Raw genomic sequence first — 23796 nt, 5'->3', positions numbered from 1 at the left:
CGGTAACATGCCATGTCGTTCCGGTCCATATCGACAAAGGGAGAGCTGACAAGGGAGGGGGAGAGGGAGAAGGAGAGAGGGAGGAAGGGAGGGAAAGGGAGGGGGAGGGAGTGGACTCGAAAGCCCTCATCTCCTCTGCAGGCCACATGGGGCTACCCTTGTTTCGAAACAAAATCGGAGTGGAGTTCTAAATTTTTTTCAAAAATTCTTAAATGACCTCTCTCAGTCTCTCTCTCTCTCTCCTCCCTCCCTCTCTCTCTTTCTCTTTTTCTACCTCTCCTTCTCCTTCCCCCCCTTCATCGCTGGATGTCTCAAACTGAGGGGTGGAACCATGGCAGTTTGCCCTCATTCTGGCCCGATACGCCTCGAACCGGTCAGTTTGGGGCGGTACGGTAAACCTTGCATACGTCTTTCTCAAAGAAAAATAAGAAATAGATTATTTAGAAAAAAGCGTGATGAAAATATTACTATTCAATTAGGTAGAAGATTAAATGCCAGAGAGCCGGCATATTTGGGGCTCTCAAACAAATGAACTGTCCATGAGCTGTTAATCTTTAGCATGAAATTGAGTTTGATTTTGGCTAGCTTAATTACAAAACAAGCCGAAAACAAGCACAGTTTCAAGTTTCAAAAATAAACAAGTCCAACATGAGTTATGGCCAGCTGACTATAGTTTAACTTGATGTATATCAAAATTGTTTTGAACACATGTGATGCCAGGAGATTTACGACAGATGGCTGTGATCCCCATTTGATTTAACAAAAAAGTAACATCAGCACTAGGAAGTGAGCTATGAAAATGTCTGAAACCTCATTTTGCACAAACACCATCAAGATAATTTAGTCATTCCACTCCATGTATGTAATTTTTATGCAATTTTTAAAACAAGTCCTTATACTATGGGCACCTATTTAGCTGTCGGTAGTCATATAAATGCCCAGATTACCAAATTCTTAATTTAGCTGACAGTAGCCATATAAATGCCCAGATTACCAAATTCTTATGTCAACTAGTGCCCAAGTGATCCCTCTCTCCATAGCACTGAAATTATTTTCAACTTTCCCTTTTCTCCACCACCAAAGGCTAACCTAACAGCCAAATACAGTCCAAAGGTTTGAACCCCCAAACTGTTAAGAATTCTTGCTTCATTCCCTTCTTCTTCTTCCTGCATGGTTCGTCCGGCACTAATGGTAATAAGTTCACAGGTCTGAGGTTGATACCCTTTGCTATGTTCTTCACTCACCAGCGGAACGATGACAATGGCAAGGTGCCAATGTCGATCAAAGGTCAACATTAGGCGCTGGCCTCAGGACGTTTAGCCTTTCAAGGACTTCTCCCCATGGTACTCAGAATTTTTGGTCAAGAATCCTTGATAAAGGAAATCAGTCTTGCTTTCCTTTGCGGATCCACCCACACTGCCAACAGCTTCCTATCCTGTTAAATATTGTTTTCTTGTCCTTTCTCCATCCTCTCAGTCACTAATGAGTACCTCAGAGCTTATCTCAAGGTAGCTACATAGGAGATGACCCGATCATGAGCTAGACCATCCTAGTTCATGATAAGCATGAGCCAAGCTCAAACTAGCAGTAGCATTTTAAGCCAAGCTCAAGCTGGGGCTAGGTCGCTCATGTCTCAAGCTCGAAAAGGAATTTTGATAAATAGCAATGCTTATATGTCATGTCGATCCTAGTGATTTATATGAGGGTGAGTTTTGGTACAATAGTAAGGTTGCTCCATTATGACCTGCAGGTCACAGGTTCAAAATAGAAATCGCCTCTTTCCACAGTAAAGCTTGCTTACATTGACCCTCCTCAGAGCCCACAATGGAGGGAGCCTCATGCATTTGGTCGCCCTTAGTTCTCAGTGATTTATATGAAACTAATATGAAAGAAGATGAATAATTCCTTAAACTATGCTCAAATTAAATAGTAGTTTTCACATTTTATTTGATAGTTGCATTTTTTTTGAAAGAAAATGAAGGTTACATTTTCAGCAATAACATATATAGAGCTTGATGATCAATCATAAAGATCTCTCTCACATACATAGTGGAAGAATAGATGTTACAATAATCTGATCCAAAGTTTCTGAAGGGTACAACAATGTGAAGTTCATAAAAAGTTAGCAGGCTGACACAAAACCCAGAAAGAAAAAAATGGCTAATCTGAATGAGTATTTGTATTAATAAAGTAGTTGACTTTGAAGGCTTGGACATTAGTCTTTTCAAGGATTTCCGATAAATCGTGCTATAGCTCAAAATACAAGAAAAATATTGGTATCAGATATTAAGAATTTGAGCTGCTGAAATTGATAGTCACCATCTTCTTTACTAGCACAATCTTATCCATATCACGTTAGATAAGGAAACTGTACAAAAAGATTTTAAAAACCAAGAGTTGAAAATAATTATTTTCCATGAGCATACAAATTTTCTGTTTAAGAAATTTTCTAACTGTTTAAACTCTCTGTTTATAAGCTACTTAAACTATTTAATTTAAGAACTTATTCAGAAAAGGCCTTAGGTCCCCAGAAAAGTTGTGAATGATTTTATTGAATTAAATATTGCATTAAGTCAAAGTATTATAGTCATTTTGCCACTTATTTCATAAGATGCATTGTATAAGGAATTTGTTGGAGTCTAACCTGGAATTTTACAGAATTATACAGTTTCCCACCCCTCAGTCCCCAAAACCAAATTCTTTAGGGCTTTTAGATAGAAATGATTGCAAAGGAGGACCTTCAATGGATCCTAAATAAAGTGTATCGGGTTGGGTTTTCAGGCTACTTTGTGTGCACTTACATGTGATATGAAAGGTGACTGCTTCAAGGCCTCAGTAATATAATTTAATCTATTATTTCTAAATTAGTCCCCTCCGTCTATCAGAACTTGGTTCCGTGGAGTAAGAATACATTCCAAATTTCCAAGAGTCAGTAGGAAGTAACAGGGAAAAGGGTGTTAAATTGTAGATAGTCAAGGAGCTAATACAGCCTGCAAATGAGCAAGCCCACTTGTTATTTTCTTTTTAGTTCAGTATATAATAAGATTTGAGACAAATTGGTCCTCTCTTTCATTATGTGGCATTATAAATAGGTTGAAGGTCAGAGACCTGTACAATACACCATAGAGCTCAATATCAGCAATAAGTCCATAAACTACCCAATTTATAAGCTTATTTCCGATGATCTGTAAACTTTATCCAGAGTTTATTTACTTTGCTGCTTTTGTCCTCAAAACCAGCAAATCAACAGAATTTGGTCTACTTACCATCAAATCTAGAGTGACACCTTGACACAAAATCATCGTTCCTCCTCCATCTACAAAATTTACCTTCTTGTTTAATGTTTTCAACCAGTAATCTGTATATCATTCATTTCAATCCTAAATCCATTGGATGCTTTTGACAGACCTACCATGATTCTAAACTAAATCATGTTTGAACTTTACATTTCATATGCATGTAAGATATAAATACATAAACTGATATACATGTACAAACACACATGTATAAAGAGAAGGGACGAGAGGAAAGCTAATATGCAGTCATCCAACAGCCCAAATAAGGTCAGTCCAAACTTGACGACCAAGAGCTCAACATTGTTGATCCGTACTGTTGGATATGAGCTAATATCTCTAAAATATTTACTGACAAAAAATCATCTGATATGGAGGTCTCTAGCCTATGCATCCAGTGGTCAAAAAATGCATTATATTTAAAATACCCATTAAGGTTCGTCGTCTCGATACCGGACCTTGTACCAGTGCAACACTAGCATTATGTCCATACGATATAAAATCTTTTTGGCATACTGAGTTTCGGTATACTTACTATACCGAGTACCCATACCGAACCGATATGATACAGTACACCCAGTACTGCCCGATTCAAGCCGATACGGCGAACCATGGTACCCATTTTTGACCACTAGATGCATAAGCTAATAAGTGAGCATCGAAACAACGACCCAACAAGATCAGTCTAGAAAAGACAATTGGGTGCCTAAAACTAAACATTCGAGCCGTTGAAGGGGGCGTGGCAAGTATTGGTATACCAAATCGACCTCTGAATTGAGCAAATAGACACTGTAGCGACATGCTACCAGTATAGGGTCTAATACCAAGATTGTAAACCTTGTATGTGTGTGTTTCTATATCAATTGTTGTTGTTTTCAAGAAATGAAAATCTGATTAATTTTTTTTTACTTTTCTTCAACCAAACCCCAAAACTTTTAATCTAATTAGTTGTCTTTAAGTATAGACCCTAAATGCAATCCAAGTGTTGAATTCCTTAAAAAAGAAAAAAGCAAATTGGAGACTCTTAAAGTTAATACTAGTCTCAATTTTTGCTAAGATCTAAAACTAGGTCCTCATTATTGCCAAATAACATGGTAGGAGCTTTTCTAGAAGGCTTACATATAGACAATTCCATGAAATTGTTATAGAAATCATGTGGTAACTATTTTTCCTAAATAAATAAGCCATGAGATTGCATGTTGGAGATCACGCTCTGGAGTACTAAAACGGATGGGAAAGTGTGAACTCATTGATCAATCAACAATAAAGCATGAGGCAATGGCTAATGCGAGTAACAACAAAGCACCATGAAATCTTCTAAACTGAGCAACTTGTTCACACCCATGATGAATTGACATGCGTCATCTTTAGAGCACTAGCTGCTAGGATTCAATTTTTCAAAATTTTGCAATCCATTTTAAATCACTATCTGAGACATTGCTTGGATGAGTCCCCAAACAATTTTTGATAAGATCCACACATGGGCCAACAACAAAAGTTGAAAAATAGGCCAACTAAAATTTAACAAAGAACAAGAACTAAGATTTATGAGGCCATCAATAGACCCAATTTCTTCATATAAAAGTCTTCTCACTATCTCCTAAAGTGACCACTGGATAAAAGTCACAGGCATAGTACCTGTCATCATTTTCTCCACATTTTCCCACTCTCTTTTCTCTCTATACCATATTCTCTCCCTTCTCCATATTTGGCTCACCAAGCATTTGTCTTAAACACTTTCCCTATATTTCCCCATCCTCCTTTATTTTTCAACCATGAAATAATAGGAAGAAAAAACAGATGACACTGTCTTTTGATGTTTACATCTCCTTTTTCTTCCTTCATTTCATTCCCTCACATGACTACATACAGAATACATAACCATCTTCCCTATGCACACCATCATTCCTCTTTTCCTTAAACTGTAAAGTATAAACAGTATTCAAAGTTTCAAACCCATAATCTGAACTAGCCAGCACGTTGTTGTTTAAATGCATAATCATGGTGAAGTAAACCAAGAGAACTTTCCAATACCCAACTTTTGTGTGTTCCTATATCTATTAATTTCTTGGATTATCTACTGGGAAATAAAGCATATGAGATATCTTGCAGATACAACTTAGACCAATCAATCAGAAACCAAAGTATAAGTCTGTTACTGACTGCTTCCACTAATTCTTCTTACTAGTATTTAACTTCACTAGCGAATGAATAGTACTCTGGAAACTGTAAAATGATTATCTCATATTCCCATAATGATAAGATCATGTAAATATATACCCAGAGTGCATATAAAACCACCAGATTTGATTTCTCATCTGCAGATTGACCATGGTTACATAACCGATGAGACAACAGAAACAGTAATGTACATAAGCACATTGTGAAACCCACAAAAAGCACAATGATAACCAAGAGTAGCATAATAATTTCTTCTCATGTCAGAATCCAGAAAGCAAACTTAGAAATGTTCTACAACAATAAGCCATAAGGAGGCAACTATTACTATATTATCCTCACAAAGTCCCAAAGTATCCCCTTTGAGAGGATTCATAATTTGAGCAAAAGTAGACTACTCAAAAATTTCACATTTCCATTTTGTCAAAAGTAATTCAGTCCTATCAAAAGTCGATCTTATAAACTGCACTGAGAACAGAAGTTTAGTTCAACTTAGAGAAAACTAAGCTTATTAATATCCTGATTTCCATCTTCCTGATGTAGCATCATTTTAGCTATTTTATATTTTCCAATATAATATCATTTTAGTCATTTTTAGTTTTAAAGAGATAACCAACTTTTTCCACCACTAGACAATTCATGCAGAACTGGTCAAAATCTCTGACATAAGTAGATCATAAGCAGCAAATAATCGGTCTCAAGAAAGGATAAACACCAACATCATGTTAACGGAGGTAAAAACAAGAGGTGAGCTTTAGACCACAGGAATTATTTCCCATCCCTACATATTTCTTTATTTTCATTTTGTCTGGTTCTATTTCATCACTTTTATCACGTTCAATCATATTCATACCAAGAAAATCAGATAAACATCATACCATATCTAGGAAATATAAGCATTTCAAGCCTTTGTAGATAGAAATAGTGGAAGAAACTTCATTGATCACAGAAGGGAAGCAATAACTAAGATTTGAAACATAAAAAAGATAATGTTTTACTTAGTCCAAGAAGAAAAAACAACATGACACGGTACTATGACACTTACATTAAAACTCACCAAAATAAAACCATTGTAGCAAATTGCTGTTATGTAGTATAATATAGGACCCAGAAACACTTGACAGGAGCACAAGAAGAATATGAGACATCAATGAGGATACTGTGAGCCTTACAAGAACCTATTAACAACTAGATCCTTTGCTTTCCCCAGAGTGCCTGCACTGGGTACCCAATCATGGGTATGCACACAAAACTTGGGTATGCATCCACAAGAAAGAAATTTAAACAAATTGATGCAGACACAAGTATCCTCACCCAACCCAAGCACCCAGGTCGTAACATATATGAGAAACCAGAAAAAATAGAACCTTTTTAACAATGCAGCTGACAAGATAGTTGACAACATTAATTTTTATATAAAATGTTAGCCCATCCTCTTGGATGGGAATAATCATCAAGGAAACATAACAGCTCAGTACTTAAAAGATATGTCATGCATCAGCAGTTCATTTAAATAATTTTCAAAGCCCTAAAAAAAGTTAAAATTCTAGAAGACAAATTCTAAATTTGTTGCAAATAATAGTATTTACGACACATACGTGATATAGATGAAGAAGACAACTTCTAACCGCTTAATTAAGTTATCAATCAAAAAAAAATACTAAACTAACCAATTCATAGTTGCTTTGCTTCGCAATTCCTGTAGCATTGGGATCTGCATTGATCCTTAAACTGTAAGAGAAGTCTTTCAGTGGACCAATATTAACCAAGGAATCCCTGACTGCAAACGAGAAGATCTTCTGCGTGCCACAACATGAAAACACAACCATTAGAAAATTAGATCACAAGCATATGAGTTTAATCTGCATCTGTCTTAATTCTGTCTTTTAGTACAGATATATGTATATGTACACTTGCATATCAGTATCTATACATATATAGATGTATATGTATACATGTATGTGTGTCATGAGCATATCCAGACTTGCATATGCAGAGATATATACAGGTATAATTACAATTAAGTGGAACAAGTTAGCAAGTTGTTCTCACTGGAAAATATCCCCATTACATCTACTGAATTGAATTGATGCACACACACGCAAGCATGTACATGCACATGCACACACAAAGAAGGGAAAAGAGAGAGAGGTAAAACTAATAACAACTGCAGCAAGTCTGCAACATGCTGCCGCTGGCAAATGTCCCTCTCGCACCTACTGAAATGCACTTAGGAGCTCTAAATTGCTGGAGTTGTTGCTCGTATCGGATGACAGAAACACCCCAACGCATATAAAGCTTTCTAATGCAATTCAGCAAGTGGAAAACTGTGAAAAAGATATTTTCTGGTTGGAGAAAGTTGATAACTTGCTCCAACCGGAGAAGTATAACTCTACCCTATCCTCATGCACTTACAGCTTTTTAGTGCAACTGCCAAGTGTAAAACTGTCATAAAGGCATTTTCTGGTAGGACAAAGTTGCTATTGCTCCAAATGGAGCAGCATATCTCTACCCTATATAAAAGTGTGAGCTGCATGTATATAGGCATGTAACTGAAGATGCAATTATTTTGTAAAGTAGTAATTGTCTGACTAAATGTATATAGGCCCCCACCCATTATATTGGTGTGAGCAGGATTCTAACCCAGGTTGACAGCAACGACTTCCAACAAATATCAACTTCAGAAATCAAAAGCATTCATGTCAGATTATTTGATATTTTTGTTTTTCCAGATCCTAACTAATCATGACTTAGTAGGACGTGTTAACATAAGGCAGTAAGTCCTTAAAAGTTAAAAACAAATAGAAATAGCATTTGAACAAAATACAGGCAATAAAAAATCTGATAAAATACCTGATGTAAAGACTTTGGCAATTATCTGACAAAAATACAACTTTCCTGTATTTACAAGAGACAGAACATTGAATTGTGCCATTTTATGTAAGTTAAAACTTGATTACAGAGTTAAGATGATAGAAATCTTGACACTGGATTGCAAACAATAAAACCTACATGACAAACTGACATGCTTATCGGAAAACAACTATCATCACGTTGACAAACACATCAATGCATCTTAAGAAATGCAACAAGCACCAGAGGGACATAAAATGTAACAAAAGGCTTGAAGGCAAACATGAAAACTTTGCAACTGAGTGCCTACAAACCTGTGCTGATTCTGAACTATTTGGAGCTGTGGAATACAATGAAAGCTCCTCACCGCTGACAACTTCTTGTAGAGCATCAGATGACATCCTTCGTAGCCTCTTTGCTGAGGGGCCATCGCCTTCAATATCAGCAACCTGCCATATTAAGACCATGCACAATGGGACATTCCTTTTAGAGTACAAGCAGTTCAGCTATCATACTATTAATCCTATTATCTTTCAAAAAGAAAAATTCATATGGAATACAATTTTGATTGATCAGTAAAGAACCATTCATAAGAGCACTCAATCTACCATTCAATCTATATTACATAAGATAACTTTCAAACTTCAAAGAAATTCCAAATGTAAGCTTATGCCACAACCAAAATAGTCTGAAACATGAAAACTATCCCAATCAAAATTAGAAGTTAGACTAAAACTAATATATACTGTCCCAATCCAGGATGAGGAGGTTCGTATTTGTACTTGGATGATTATATCTTAGCAATATTTCTCTTTTCCTACTAATACCGAGTGAAAAAAAAATATTATATCTCACTGAACCTCTAACTAACATCCTAATGTCCACACAAAAATGTTAATTCCTCTATCTTGAACAGCAATGAAAACAATCCAGTCAATTATAGCAATCTATGTGGGAATAGAAATATATAGAGCAAACTAGCTTAACCACTAAGGACTTGAGATAAGATTTCCTTTTATTAATCTAGACCAAACAAGGGTTCAAGACCCAGCGAACCCCACTCCATCTCAGCCAAGGTCCGCTGAACAAATATCGGAACCCGTAGCAGTCGGCGGGCGGTTCGATACCGTACCAACATAAAGTACGCTTAGGCGTGCCGGTTCCACACTTGGGCATGCCAGCACGCCCAATTTAGAAAATACTTATGAAATATGTATTACGTACTACTAATTTTTTATTATTTTTGGTATTAATTATATATTTTTAATTTTTTATATTAAAAAATAATTTTTAAATATAAATATTTTAAAAAATTAATTTGAGCTCAGATCCATGTAGAACCCTACCATGGATGTTACATATATTTTTCTAGGCCCATGGGCATGCATCAAAGACTAATACCTGTTTATTTTTTAAAAACTTAGGCTTGAGCCACTATACGCATGATCGCATCAAAAATTGAATAAATAGACATCAAATTTAGCAGAAGAGTAGCTTGCATACCCTAAAATATGCTCCTGATTTCATTTTTTAATCCAAAAATATTATTTTAATTTTTAAAAATTACATATAATCTGAGCATATCATAAAATCAAGCCAAAGTCAAAAATTTTGACATGATCTACCCTAATTTTGTAAAGTTTAAGGTATTTTTCGACGTCAAAAAACAGAAAAAATGAGATAGAGAAGAGGATGCATACTTTATTTTTAAGTTGGATCCTCCTTCAATCTTACTGAATCAGCGTATTTTTTGCCGTAGGAAAGAGGAGTTATCCGAATAGGTTGCAAAAGCCTGAGAAACATCCCAACTTATTAGTTTCTCAGGCCTTCCCAACTTATTAGTTTCTCAGGCCTTCCCAACTTACTTTTAAAACAAAAGAAAGAGAGGGAAGGGGGGACGATCTGGAACCGGTCCAACTCGGTGCAAACCGGACAGTTCTCACCGATTCTGCATGGAACCGGCTGGTTCATACCGAGTCTATGCGGTTCGTGGCCGGTTCCGGCCGGTTTCTATCGGTTCGAGACCGATTCCAGTCAGTTCGGAGCCAGTTCCAAGAAAATAGGTGAACCGACCTGATTTCCGGTGGGCCAGCTCGATACGAGCTCGGGCCGAACCGAGTTATTCGGTCCGATTCGGCAAACCTTGATCTCAACTGTCCTGAATCAAACTAGTGAATGGTTGGGTGTTGGAATGGCTGCAGGGCCTGAGTTTGCATAGATCAGGGTGCCCATTCTGTATTGGTACGTCTTGGCAAGGATTGGCCAAGTCGGTGACCAGGTCTGCTAAAGCCATCTAATAAAGACCTAGTACCAAAAAAACAAGGGAACCTATGGCTCTTTTTATTATTTTTGCACATGCAAGTGTGCGTGAGAGAGAGAGAGAGGGTGTTGGAGAGGGGGGGGGGTTATGTTTGTGCACGAGGAAAAGAATTTAGAGCGAAAAAGGAAAGTAAGGGGGAGGAAGGGCCCAGATCTGGCGAAACTCGCTTAGGTTCAGTCTCTCCTAAGCCAAATTTCTATTATAAATTAGGTAATACCATCTCCCACCCTCTTTCTTACCATTTATTAGGCCAAACTCAAGATATAAGGGGAGATCATGCCAAACGTTTTCCATTCGGCATGAAAATTCGGGCATTTTGTAGGTCGGGCAACACCATGAATTTTTTCAGATGTATATTTTATTTTATGAAATCATATTTCATAAAATAACTGTAGCATGTTTATACTATAAGCGTGCATATGCTTTTTATTATTGTCAGATGTGGATCACTTTTGAGAGCATTCGAGAGCACCAGAACATATTGGTGGAAATGTAAAACAGACCCAACCAAAACACACCTTTATCTAGGTTAGAAAAAATATATGCAGTACCTCCAAACTTTCAACCATTTTAATTTCTATAATTTCTATAAATTTTTAAAATAATTGATAAATTATAAAAATAATTCACTAATAAAAAATGAAGCAAGTCTAGATAATTTAGTCTAGAACAAGATGATAGAAATTTATAGAGAAAATTCATGACTTGCGGCAGAATTCCAGATCCTCAAATACCATGAAAATTGGGGAACAGATAAATGAGAGAGGTTACAACAAAACAAACGTCCATGGCAATTTTAAAAATGTCTGTGTTTTAATGAATTGCTATGAATTCTACAATGAAATAAAGCTCAATCACGATGTACATATCCAATGAACTTACTAATACCATGACAAAACTATCAAAGATCTTAAAATACTCATACTTTAAAATGCAAATAAAAATGAAGAAATTGGGGAAAAAGTTATAAACATGAATTGACATATGAGAAAGCCAACATCAAAAGAAACATTTCATATCTGCACCTCATCTTTCATGTTGGCTGTTGTTGGTGTGGATGTCCCACAACTATATTGCACAAGAAGGCTGTCTCCCAAACGACTGCCCAGGAAAAAGAATGAGCTTCCAATTGTCGTGATGCCCTTGTTGGAACAAGGCAAAAGGCATCATAAGCAAAGTCAAAAGGACAATAAAAAATATTTAGTGAAGATGATCAGGAGAAACATAATGAATTTGCAATATAACATGAATCAAGTTAATGCAACTAACTGAGGTCAAAACTGAAGCTTTTGATTTCATAAGATCAAGTCTCTGCACAACTCTGCAAGTAAGAGGCGAAATAAAGATTAACAAAAATACCATCAACAGTACTAACCCCATGGTCTTTCAATAATTATTGAAAATCAACAAAATTGTGGCTTTGTATGGGGAACAAGAAATGCAGTGAGTTAAGTTCAGTAAACTGCATATGATAATTCTGTAATACAGAGCAAGAGGAATGGATAATTGTTGTCCTTAATAGGCAAGGAAATATATGTCAAGGAAATATAAGGTCATGATACCTCCCATCATAAACCAATGTAAGCAAGAGTAGTTCTCCAGTTTTTGATGAGAACATGGCAACATCATGTGATAACCATGTCGCATTGGCTGCATCAAGCTCCACATTGATGTTTGATTTCGGCATCTCTGAGCTGAAACATATTTATGTTATGTGTTAGAAGGTTAACAAAACCTTGATTTTCCTAATGAGAAATACAGGTAACATGGCCAAGTCTACATAAATATGTGCATGTAGATAATCAGCCACATGAATGTATATCTAACTAATTTATTTAAATGACACAAAACAGGAAAATTGTAAAACGATTGGCAATCTTTGAAGGATATGTACCTATTTTCTGGCTGATTTGCAAAATTGTTGAGGCCAAGTGAACAAGATGCAGACTGTAAAAATCATCAAGATAAATTGCATAAAGTGAGTGCTTGAATAAAGTAAAAAATAAAATGCCAATATATAAAAGTGGTACTTATATCACCACAACAGGCAGCTTCAAATGAAATGGAATTACCTGACTGTGATAATGAATGGTATTAGCACATATTACAAGAACACCACCAATAGGAGAAGGCACTGCAAGAAGCTTGGATGCATCATGCGGAAGATTCTGAAGAAAACATGAATTCAAATAGGTCAGAAAATTTTTGCAAAACTAACTAGCTGTCGTTAACATGATATTGTACTGGAGAAAACTAGTTTGCCACTCATGCCTCTCTCTTCACATGCAAGCTATTCAGCTAGTTTCTGGTGGTCATTTCACCAATGAAACCAGCTAAAAAATGATTATGTCACAAATCAATTTCAGACAAAACAATGGCATGATGGCAAGTTTCAACTCAACCAGCAGGATATTCAGAAATTATAAAATGCAAACTGCACCAATGTGGTACAAGAGAAAATGTTGCAGTACAAAGAAATTTAGCTTTCCTCCATCTAGTAGATGATACATTAGGATGCCGATCATACATGTCAGTTTAGATAATCAAGAAGCAATTTGACATTGATTGGACCAACAACAATTAATAGGTTCGGAGATGGAGATTAATATGAGAAAATGGAAGACAATTAATTTAAGCACAAAGAATAGTAGGACTTCACCAAGCAAAACATGACCCGCACCTGCCAACCCACATGAACCCACCCGAAATAGAAGTGTTTGGGTTGGCCTTCTTAAATTCGGGTCAGAAACAGGTCAACCGTAACCAACCCATTTCTTGGGTGGGTTTGGGTTTAGCTCCCAAACCTGGTGGATCATCTAAGTAGATGTATGACAGAAATACATCAGTTTTTTGAAGCGTAGCAAAGATAGTAATATCACTTGCAGAAATATATACTAACCATGATAGCAACTATGGAGCTCATGCCCACAAAACAAGTAGATTTTTATAGCCTTCTTTATTCTTATTATTGCATTTTAGTTAATTCACCATTGATTAGTTTTTGATGGGGACTTGTATATATCCTAAGTTTTATTTTTTTGTGCTTATGATGATGACTTGCAAGTTAAACATGAATTCTTCTGTTTGTGCTCTTTGCATGCTATGATTTGCTTTACCTTCTAGTTATATAAAATTGATGAGCAAATATTTAAATTGGTATGTGAGTGGATCGGGATTTATGTAAAATAAAAGGATCAGGTATGGATTTACATTTTCCAACATGATTTCAAATGGTTAGGTTTGCGTTGGGAATTTTTTCGACCCAAACACACTTCACAACAGCCCAAACCCGACCCAATCGACCCATTGCAAGCCTCCTTATGAGTTGTTGGCACTAGGTAGACAAGACAATCTAAAAGATCGGAAAAATGTTGGAAACATGGTCGGCTGAACCGGTGCGAAATCAAGTCGGTCCGCCTTATAATTCTAATTTCGACCCCATACCGGCCAGAACCGGTCCTTTATCAACCGGAACCGGCTGATACGTGTCCGAACTAGTTGAAACTGGCCGATACGTGTCCGAACTGGCCGGAACTGGCCCATACGTGTCAAAACCGGCTGGAATCGGCCAATACGATGCAGACTCGATGCAAGTAGCCAGTTCGCACCAGGTCAACCCGGTTCGAAACAGGGATGTCACTGTAGAGCGTTCCGAGAAGGCCTTCCTAACATCATTAGAAAAGTAGCGGAGTCTCCATCCCAAATATTCCAAAATCAATACTGATTCAGGCTATCAAAAAAAAGATCCAAGATTAAATAAGGTATGCTTACTCTCCCCTATCTCATTTCCTCCTTCTTGGAGAGGGCTTGAAAAAATAGCTCAAAAATTGCAAAAAAAAAAAAAAATCATACCAAACTTTTTAATTTGCGCTTCATTTTTTATATGTTCTAGATCTATGGACAATTTATACGCTGACATAAAAATTTTTAATTTTTGAGTTATATATAATTTTTAAAAACTAAAAATATTTTTTCAGATTAGACAAAGAAAAAAATTAAAATAAATAAAAATAAAAAAAATCAAAAATCAAAAACATATTCAGGAGCATGCAAGCTACTCTTCATAAAAATTTGGTATCCTATTATTTATGTTTTGATACGATCATGCGCATAATGGCCTACGCCTAAATTTTTAAAAAAATAAGAAACAAGTAGCCTTTGATGCATGCCCGAAGGCCTTAAAAAAATATATGTAGCATCTATTATTGGGTTCTACATGAAACTGAGGTAAAATTAATTTTTTTAAATATTAATATTTAAAAATTATTTTTAAACTTAAAACATCATTAAAAATATATAAATAATGTCAAAAATTACAAAAAATTAGTAGTACGTATTACATAACTCAGAAATAATTTCTGACGTAGAAATCATAGTTTTCTAAATTTATGATATTTAAGTATATTTTTAAATTTAAAAATATATGAAAATATATAAATAATTAAAAAAATATAAAAAATAGGGTTATGTATTAGATAAATTAGATGTATTTTCTAAGGTAAAAAAATATATTCATCGTAAAAAAATTTTGCTATTTTTAAATAATTGATAAATAAACTAGCGTACTAGACCTGTAAAAATGGAGCCATCAAGAAAAAAAAAGGAAACAAAGCATGACATTGGGAGGAATAATGGGCAAATGCTCTCGGGCTGGCACTATTGGAAGTACAACTGATGCAACACAAAGTTCATGAAAGAGGTAAGCACGTTGAAGCAGACTTAGGTAGTGGTTACCCCGACATATCTATGTACCGGAAATGCTCACAGAAGATTCGACAGCTGGTAAAGAAGCACTTCATTAATTTCAAAGCAGCGAAGGAGATCAAGAAGAAGACGGAAGATTAACTTAATGCTGAAGCAAGATAAGAAGAAGGATATGTGGCGAGCTATTGGATCCCGGTTCCACTTCAACCATACTCTAGCGAATGTGGCAGACAATACGTACTACAGTCTGTCATTTCCACCATACAGACTGCCGGTCCCATTATAAATCTTCTAAGCCTGAAGGATATCTACGGTGAACTTCTTGACAGTAACAAGGAGCTAGAGAAATAGATTGCCTCCTACGAGAGCAAGTGGCCCACATATGGACTGACTATAACATGTGATGGTTGAACCGATATTGAAACCGGGAGTCGCACGGTTTGCTACCAACCATGTTGCACTTGATAGCCATCTTGAGAAGAAAGCAGCCCTACATCAGATGTTTGTCAGTCCCGAGTGGCAGAAAAGTAGATATACGAGGACCGACACTGAAGAAAGCAGTGTCGAGAACTTGGTGATGAGACAGACATTCTGGCAGCGAGCCACCACGATAGTGAAGACTATCAGACCATTGTACAAAGTGTTTCGGGCCATGGACAGCAAGAGCTACCCCAGATGAGCTTTCTGTATCACAACTATATTATCAGGTACAACTATATTATCAGGTAAATGTCCAGCCAGAGCTTTCTGTATCACAACTCTATCACACCATTCTAGCTCCTCCACAACTGTATTATCAGCCAGAACATACCTCTCAGAGCTATAGCTTCAGCGAGAGATCCAAGAGTGCTTATAACCCGGCACGCATTTCTTATGGGATGAACGTACAAGACAATGCCGCTTGGTTATAGGGTAAGCTGATATGCCTTCTGACTATGCTGATGATCCGGATATCTACGAAAGACATCACCACTCAACCGAATTTTAAATATCGGTATGTATTTTGGACTTTAAATGTATGTAATTGATTATATTATTTTTTAATTTTCACATCACTACTTGATTTAAGAATATTTCATGTTATTCATTTTATGATTTATATTATTTTAAAGTAATAAGATGCATCATCTAAATTAAACCGAAATCATAAAAACATCAAAAAAATATCAAAAAAAAAATCAAATTAGACTTAAAATCATTGAAAAAGTTCAAATAGGGTGATTACCAATTAAATATTCTTAAAAATTTTAAAAAAATTGGGCATGCTGGTTTGATACGGTACCAAACTGTATCGGGTGCGAACCGGTACGGAACCCGATACCGGTTCAGCGGACGTTGGTTGGAAATATTATGCATTCCATAAGAGAAACAATATACAGCTCACAGTTGGCTAAATTGTGATTACCAATGAATGAAGATTGTAAAAAGGATAAAATCTGATCCTCTATGTTGCAAAATGTATTTAAAACTAAATGTTAACTGCAACTAAAGTGCTAATCATCCACCACATGCACAGACTTGCAGACGCGTGCATGCATGTGCACAAGACAGGCGCATATGCATGCATGGTGCATGCAAGATGCGCATAAACACACACTCAAGCAAGTGTACAAGCACATGGAACAAGCATACATGTGCAAAGACACGATTAACAAGACTCTTAAACTGCAAGCAACTTTGATCATTTGGCATTTAATCTCCAGCATGGTTCATAACAAAATGGTATGTAAAATTTCAGATTCTAAGAAAAATTGATGAATAACAAGAAATGCAAAATGATGGAACAAAAAAATCTTCAGCTATTGTGTCAGTTCAGGAACATTCAAATTTAAAACAGAAGGTGGCCCTGCAACAAGCTGCATGGGATGTGCTTCTTGACATGTGAAACATGAAAAATTTACCCTATCTACAGCAAAATCAACTATACTTGACAAAGAAATGTGACTTGCTAGACCAAATTGACATCTACTTTAGGTACTCAAACAGCACGATAATGATGGTGTGAATTAGATGCCATAAAAAACATGGTGACGGAAACTATATCTTGAACAATACAAACTGCCCAAGGCAAGAATATAGTATGGAAATCAAGTAGAAGCGCCTACCACAGCAGACCATATCATAGGATGCTGTTTTAGAGTTGTGCTGATACTAAGTGCACAGATCATGCAAGTATGGTGCTTCCATGAGATCCGACCAGCCCAGGTAGGTTCTCTTTCATGAAGTATAACCATAACAGGCTCAATATAACCTGCCCAGGAAAGAAATTAATTGTCTTTAAGGATCAAAAGAAACAGGACATAAAGAAAGAATTAAGCAGAATCATAGCTGAAAAAGTTGTGAGATTGATGAATATAGATTTATAGAAAATTGAAGAATTTCCACCATCAAATTAATTTGTATCACCAACATGCCTCACACATGCATATACACATGCATAGATGTACGCAAACAAACATGCACAGAGATAATATGCAGAAAGAAAAGAATTCAGAGTTTCTGAACTAAACATACAAAAAGACCTTGCATCTGAATACCATGGACCAAGCAAGAAGAAAGCTCAGAATTCGCTAATATACATTTCACCATAAGCCTATCCTTGTTAGAAGATGAAATACAACATATGCATACGGGACATTCAATGATCATAATTGTGCTCTGTGGGACAGTTTGGCCAGGACCCTATCTTAGTTCTTATAGCTGACTTTATAGAGGGGACACAGTTTGTCAGTTAAGGTATTCTGAATCTTTTTAAGATCAAAGTAATAAATGAAACGTTCACAGATGTTGCAATACATATCTGTTGTGAGTAGGTTGAACAAACAAACAAAACACATGACAATATGACATATTACACCAAGCCCAACAGATTTATAAAATTATTATATTCTTGTGAAAATTTAATAGTTCCATGGAGCCTTCTAAACTTTGAATTATGGTCTACAATCAAATTAATATATGATGCAAAAAGGCTTTGACAATGATTGCAGCATAATAATAATAACAACAACAGCAGCACCAATAACAAAAAATTAGTTATTAAAGTAGCTCTAAAGCATATGAGTCTGTATAGTTATAAAATAAACAGACAAGAAAAATCCCCCCTCTCAAGATTCAAAGAAAAGACAGAGAATAGGAGGAAAACATCGATCACTCCTACTCAAGCATCGGTCCCCTCTTATCTTTCTAAAATCAATCTATCCAAAATTCAAAAAAAAAAAAAAGAGATAAGATTATCATTCCTCCTACTTCAACTTTAAGTCTCTCTGCAGTCGAGTGCAGGTTGGGGTTGATTTACATTAGTTATGAAGTTAAGGGCCTTGATAATGCATCAAATTTTCTATTACAATGATCTAAGCCCCATCCAACTGCTAAGACTGTCAAAAAATCAGGTTGGGGCATCAAAGCTATTTCACAGTCAAAATTTGATCATTTATGGAGTTCTTTAACAATGATCTAAGTCAGATATTAGGTTACTTGACATTTAACTAACTTGGATGTTAAGTTAATAGGCCACCAAGTTAGTCTTTTTTAACTCACTAAGCCATCAAGTTATTTGGCCTACAAGTCACTTAGTCCCCAAGTAATTCTTATTTTGTTTGATTTGATTACTTAGTCCTAAGTCAGCAATGGTTATAAATATAGTGTATAGCATGGAATAGCTAAAAACATAGGTATGAATCAAGGTTTTAAATACAAATGGGGCGGTAGGGTATCTTGCATCCCACTGACCTGGGTCTCAAAAGGGGGTATCGTAGACAGGATAGGGCACCATCCCACGTGTCAAGATGAGACAAATCAAGAAATGGACCAAAACGGGACGAGACATCCACCATCCCGAGTATACAAGGCATCCTTTCCCAAGAAAAAACTTAAAACCTTGGTCAGAATCATATTTTGTATGTCAAGTTCGCCGACCAATACTGAGGTCCAATACCGGCCAATGACCAGTTTAGTATAGCATGTACCATACAGACCAGAGGCATAACTTGGGACCAGTGCAGGGAGAGGGAAAGGGGGGAGAGGAGGAAGGAGAGGAAGGAAAGGGGGGAGAGAAAGAGAAAGAGAGAGAAAGGACAAAGAGAAAGAGGGGACGAAGCTGTCAGGGTTGTTGTCATCCAAGAGAGAGAGACAGACAGACTAAGAGAGAGTAGGCAAGCTACCAAAGGTCAATATTTTTATAATATTTTCTAGTTTGCAAAACTTTTCACCCTTTCTAACTTGAAAAGGAATCCATTTGGATTCTAAAAGGATGGACCTCACTAGTGTAAGTAAAGGCATTATACCCTGGATTTGTACAAATGAAAAAGCAAAAAGGGTTTCACCATGTTTTCGCCTAATCCCCTTTTTAATTAGAAGAGGAATTCAATCAGGTTTTAAGGCTTGAACCACACTAGTATAAATAAAGGATTTGTCTAACAGTTTTCTTCATCTCTAACGAAAGTAAACAAGGCTTAGAGCCCTACCTTCATATTCTACTATTATATGCTTGGGAGATCTTGTTTAGCAAAATGAAGGAATTTGTTCTCTCTCTTCAATTGGATCAAGTTAGTACCAAAGCCTCGGACCTTATATCTACAAAGCTCTAATGTATGGTCCAAACCTACCGATAGTACAAGAAATGGAGAGAAGCTTTTCAATGCTCGATGTACATCGAAAGAAAAAGGCGAGGATGACTTCTACTCAATGGATGATGATGTGAAGTCTGGCCTCAATCAATTGGAGGAGAAGATTGCACAACTCAAAGCTTGTGTCTCGATTAAGACCTTCGGTGCTAGCACCAAAAAATATATTGCAAAGCCATCAATAATATTTGGTAATGAAGATCAATCCTCCAATAGAAAGGAAGACTGATTTGTAATTCTAATTAGCAGATGCTAAAATTTCCCAAATAAGGAAAGCCCTAATCTGGAAGGATCACCGAGCTTGCTATAAACTACTCTGGCCACTTTGGGTTGGTCTAGTTGAGGTTTGAGAGCAATATCTGCCAAATCCAAGATTCTGTCGCAAACCAAAGTTTTGAGAGGCCATAATTTCTAGTTCGAGAGGAATTTGGCAACATGATAGAAGGAAAAATTGTTATAAAAGTCAAAATCTAGCCTTTGTTCAAAATGAGAATTTTTATAATATTTCTCTATTTTGGAGAACTTTTTACCTCTTCTCACTTAATGAGGAATCTAACTCTTATTCTACACCTCATTGGAATAAATAAAGGCCTTGTTACATCGAACTATTGGATCCCGGTTCCACTTCAGCCACATCCCAGCGAATTTGGCAGACAATACGTACTACAGATCTGTCATTTTCACCATACAGGCTGTCGATCTCATTGTAAATTCTTTAGGCCCGAAGGACATACGGTGAACTTCTTGACAGTAACAAGGAGCTAGAGAAATAGATTGCCTCCTACAAGAGCAAGTGGCCCACATATAGACTGACTATGATGTGTGATGGTTGAACCGATATCGAGACCGGGAGTCACACGATTTGCTACCATGTTACACTTGGTAGCCTTCTTGAGAAGAAAGCAGCCCTACGTCAGATGTTTGTCAGTCCCGAGTAGCAGGAAAGTAGATATGCGAGGACTGACACTGAAGGAAGCAGTGTCGAAGACTTGGTGATGAAACAGACATTCTAGCAGTGGGCCACTGCGATAGTGAAGCCTATCAGACCATTATACAAAGTGCTTCGGCCCATGGACAGCGAGAGCTACCTCTGGGCTTCTTGTATCACATGATGAAGAGGGCAAAAGCTCAGATCAACGAGGTAGATCCAGCCCATGCCTAGGAATACATCGACATCATTGAGCGGCGGTGGGACTACCAAATAGCTAGGAACTTGCATCTAATAAGTAAGCAAAACATTGAAAATTAGACTGATCCTGTACTTGTATAATTTTACTAAGACAGTCTCCTTTATATGCAGCATACTACCTGAACCCCCGATTTCAGTATAGTGTAGCTAGAATTGGCATGGATAACGAACTTCTGACAACTCTGCGTAATGTCATTTATAAGATGGAGTTTGATCCAGAAATCGTAGCCCTATGCCTAAAAGAGATAACTTAAGTGGCATATGTAAGTTAACCAGTATCTTCTATTATTTACATAATACAACACGATTCTTTTTCACAGACTAAATTATTTAGAAAGAGCAGCAACAACTTTGGACAGCGGGCAGCTGTCATGAGTAAAACTATAAATTGAGGTATGTTACCCATCAGAAAGATATTCACCTGGTGTTAGATGGTTACTAATATGGTACTATCTTATATCTATTTTAAATCAATATTTTTGCAGTTGAATGGTGGATTTATTTTGGGTTGTCTGCGAAAAATCTTAAGCGGCTAGCTATCCGGATCCTCTCTCAGACGGTCTCCTTGAGTGGTTTTGAACATAGCTGGTCCACCTTCACCCTCATCCACAGCAAGCAAAGAAACTGTTTGACATAGAAGCGCCTCAACGATCTTGTATATATCCACTACAATCTGAGATTGAAGTTAAAGTGCATTCAGAAGGAACTGGAGCTCAAGTATACAAATCCGATCCATAGTGCTTTCGTTGATGGTGATGATGATCCTATGATCGAAGACAACAAAAGCCGGAGCTTAACAAGCCAGAATCGCCTCCACAACCAGCCAGCTTCATAGCCAATGAGGCTAGATTCGATACGGATAATGGGCTGAGCGCAATATTCTACGCATTTTTATAACTGATCAGCCACAGCCGCAGGGGAGCCAATCACCACATGACTCCTTGTCCGAGATATCCTTTCAAAAATATGATTGAGAGATGCTCGGACGAGGCCACTACGCTATCTGGTCAACTCGGTCAGAAGGACGACATAGCCAGGTAGAGGGGCACGAAGAGTAAGAAGGCAGCTGCCCAGCAGACCACACAAATAAAAGACACTTGCATTCCCAATGGGGAGTGTCGAGAAGTCCTGGAACAGCAGAAACGACAGTTCTGGTGGTCATGGATCTACTGGCCATGGACAAAGTGGAGAACGGAAGACCACTGTTTATGAGACAGCCGCAGGGTGATCTTCAATACACCGAAGAGTCCCAATTTACGTATGCTACACAGGATCGGGACCACGGTGGACGATCTGGCAAAGCCCGCGAGAATACGATTGCATATAGAAGATGGGCTCCTTGTGGTTATTCAGAAGAACACAATGCAGCTACAGATGACCTCGCACGTGGAGTAAGATCCATAAACGTATCAGATTTCGAGTCTCATATTAGATCCTATTATCCGCACCCACATGCAGCCTATGACCCACACGGATATGGATATGAATATGGATATGGTGCATCTGAGGCATCTTTCGATGGCTACTATCCTACGCAGTTCGGAGCATCTCACGGATCGAATTTTACTGATGGCATATTCGGATAGGCTCCTCCACAGTCGTATTATCAGTTAAAGGACACCTCTCAGAGCTAGAGCTTCAATAAGAGATCCGAAAGTGCTTACAAACCCGACGCGCGTTCCTTATGGGATGAACATACAAAACTACGCCGCCACTTGGATAGAGGGGTGGGTCGATGTGCCTCCTAATTATGCTGATGATCCGAATATTTACGAGAGGCATCGTCACTCGACCCGATTTTAGATTTTATTATGTATGTTTGTTGGACTTTAAAAGTATATAATTGATTGTATCTTGATTTGAAGATAATTTATGTTGTTTATTTTATGATTTATATCATTTTAAAGCAATAAGATGTATCATCTAGCTTAAACCGGAATCATAGAAACATCAGAAAATATCAAAAAAATAAAGAAAATATCAAATTAGACTTAAATTCATAGAAAAAGTTCGAAAATAGAGGGAACTCCAAAAAAAAGAATTGTGAACCAGCACCAACCGATTCGGTTCAGTCTGAACCGTACCGGGCACCGATCGGTATAGCACCCGGTACCGGTTCAGCAATCCTTGATCTAGCATCACAAAGATTCAATAAAACTGGTTTTGATCATACAAGTTAGGCTTATAAGTGAATCATAATTCATGGGTTTAGCTCGCGTCCCCTCTATTTGAACTTTAATCTAGACCGCCACCAAGATAGAGCCTTTTTCAATAATCTGTATTGCATCAAATTAGATCTGTCTTTAACCAGGTGGGTTGAATCAAATTTGCTGATATTCATACCTAAGCCAGTTGAGAACGGATCAAAATGACCTTTGCGCAGCCCATAGGTATTACTCTAGAAGCCAGTCTGATTTGATAGGGGTCAGCTTCAGCTTATTTTTTTCTTAATCTGTTTTTTTCTATGTTTTCACTTCTTTTAATTTTCTTAAATGTATGATATGAATTTGTTGATTTGCTTGCCCTGATAGTTAGCATTTGGAACTTCCATAATTATAACTATATATTTATTAATTACTTTACTTTTATCATATATTTACTTATTATAAAGAAATGATATTAATTTTTTTCCAA

At 36.9% G+C, this 23796-nt stretch overlaps 1 protein-coding gene across 2 annotated transcripts in view; it reads right to left on the bottom strand.

Moving 5' to 3' along the window:
- CPSF160 (cleavage and polyadenylation specificity factor 160) overlaps positions 1–23796 on the bottom strand; it is a 78914-nt gene that overhangs the window by 31910 nt on the left and 23208 nt on the right. For both annotated transcript variants that reach the window (XM_008793742.6, XM_008793741.6), the window contains exons 5-12: positions 17454–17599; positions 12717–12812; positions 12539–12591; positions 12207–12338; positions 11914–11965; positions 11670–11786; positions 8639–8773; positions 7142–7270 (exon numbers count right to left, since the gene is read on the bottom strand). In XM_008793742.6, coding sequence (XP_008791964.3) covers positions 7142–7270; positions 8639–8773; positions 11670–11786; positions 11914–11965; positions 12207–12338; positions 12539–12591; positions 12717–12812; positions 17454–17599 — 860 coding nt within the window. The remainder of the gene's footprint in view (positions 1–7141; positions 7271–8638; positions 8774–11669; positions 11787–11913; positions 11966–12206; positions 12339–12538; positions 12592–12716; positions 12813–17453; positions 17600–23796) is intronic.

Source organism: Phoenix dactylifera, chromosome 3 (assembly GCF_051530095.1).
Source record: "Phoenix dactylifera cultivar Ajwa chromosome 3, Ajwa_hap1_PhDact_Kaust_v1.1, whole genome shotgun sequence".
In the NCBI taxonomy this organism is placed as follows: Eukaryota; Viridiplantae; Streptophyta; class Magnoliopsida; order Arecales; family Arecaceae; genus Phoenix; species Phoenix dactylifera.
Note: the sequence above shows the minus strand (reverse complement) of the source record. Positions and strands in the feature narration are given on the sequence as shown.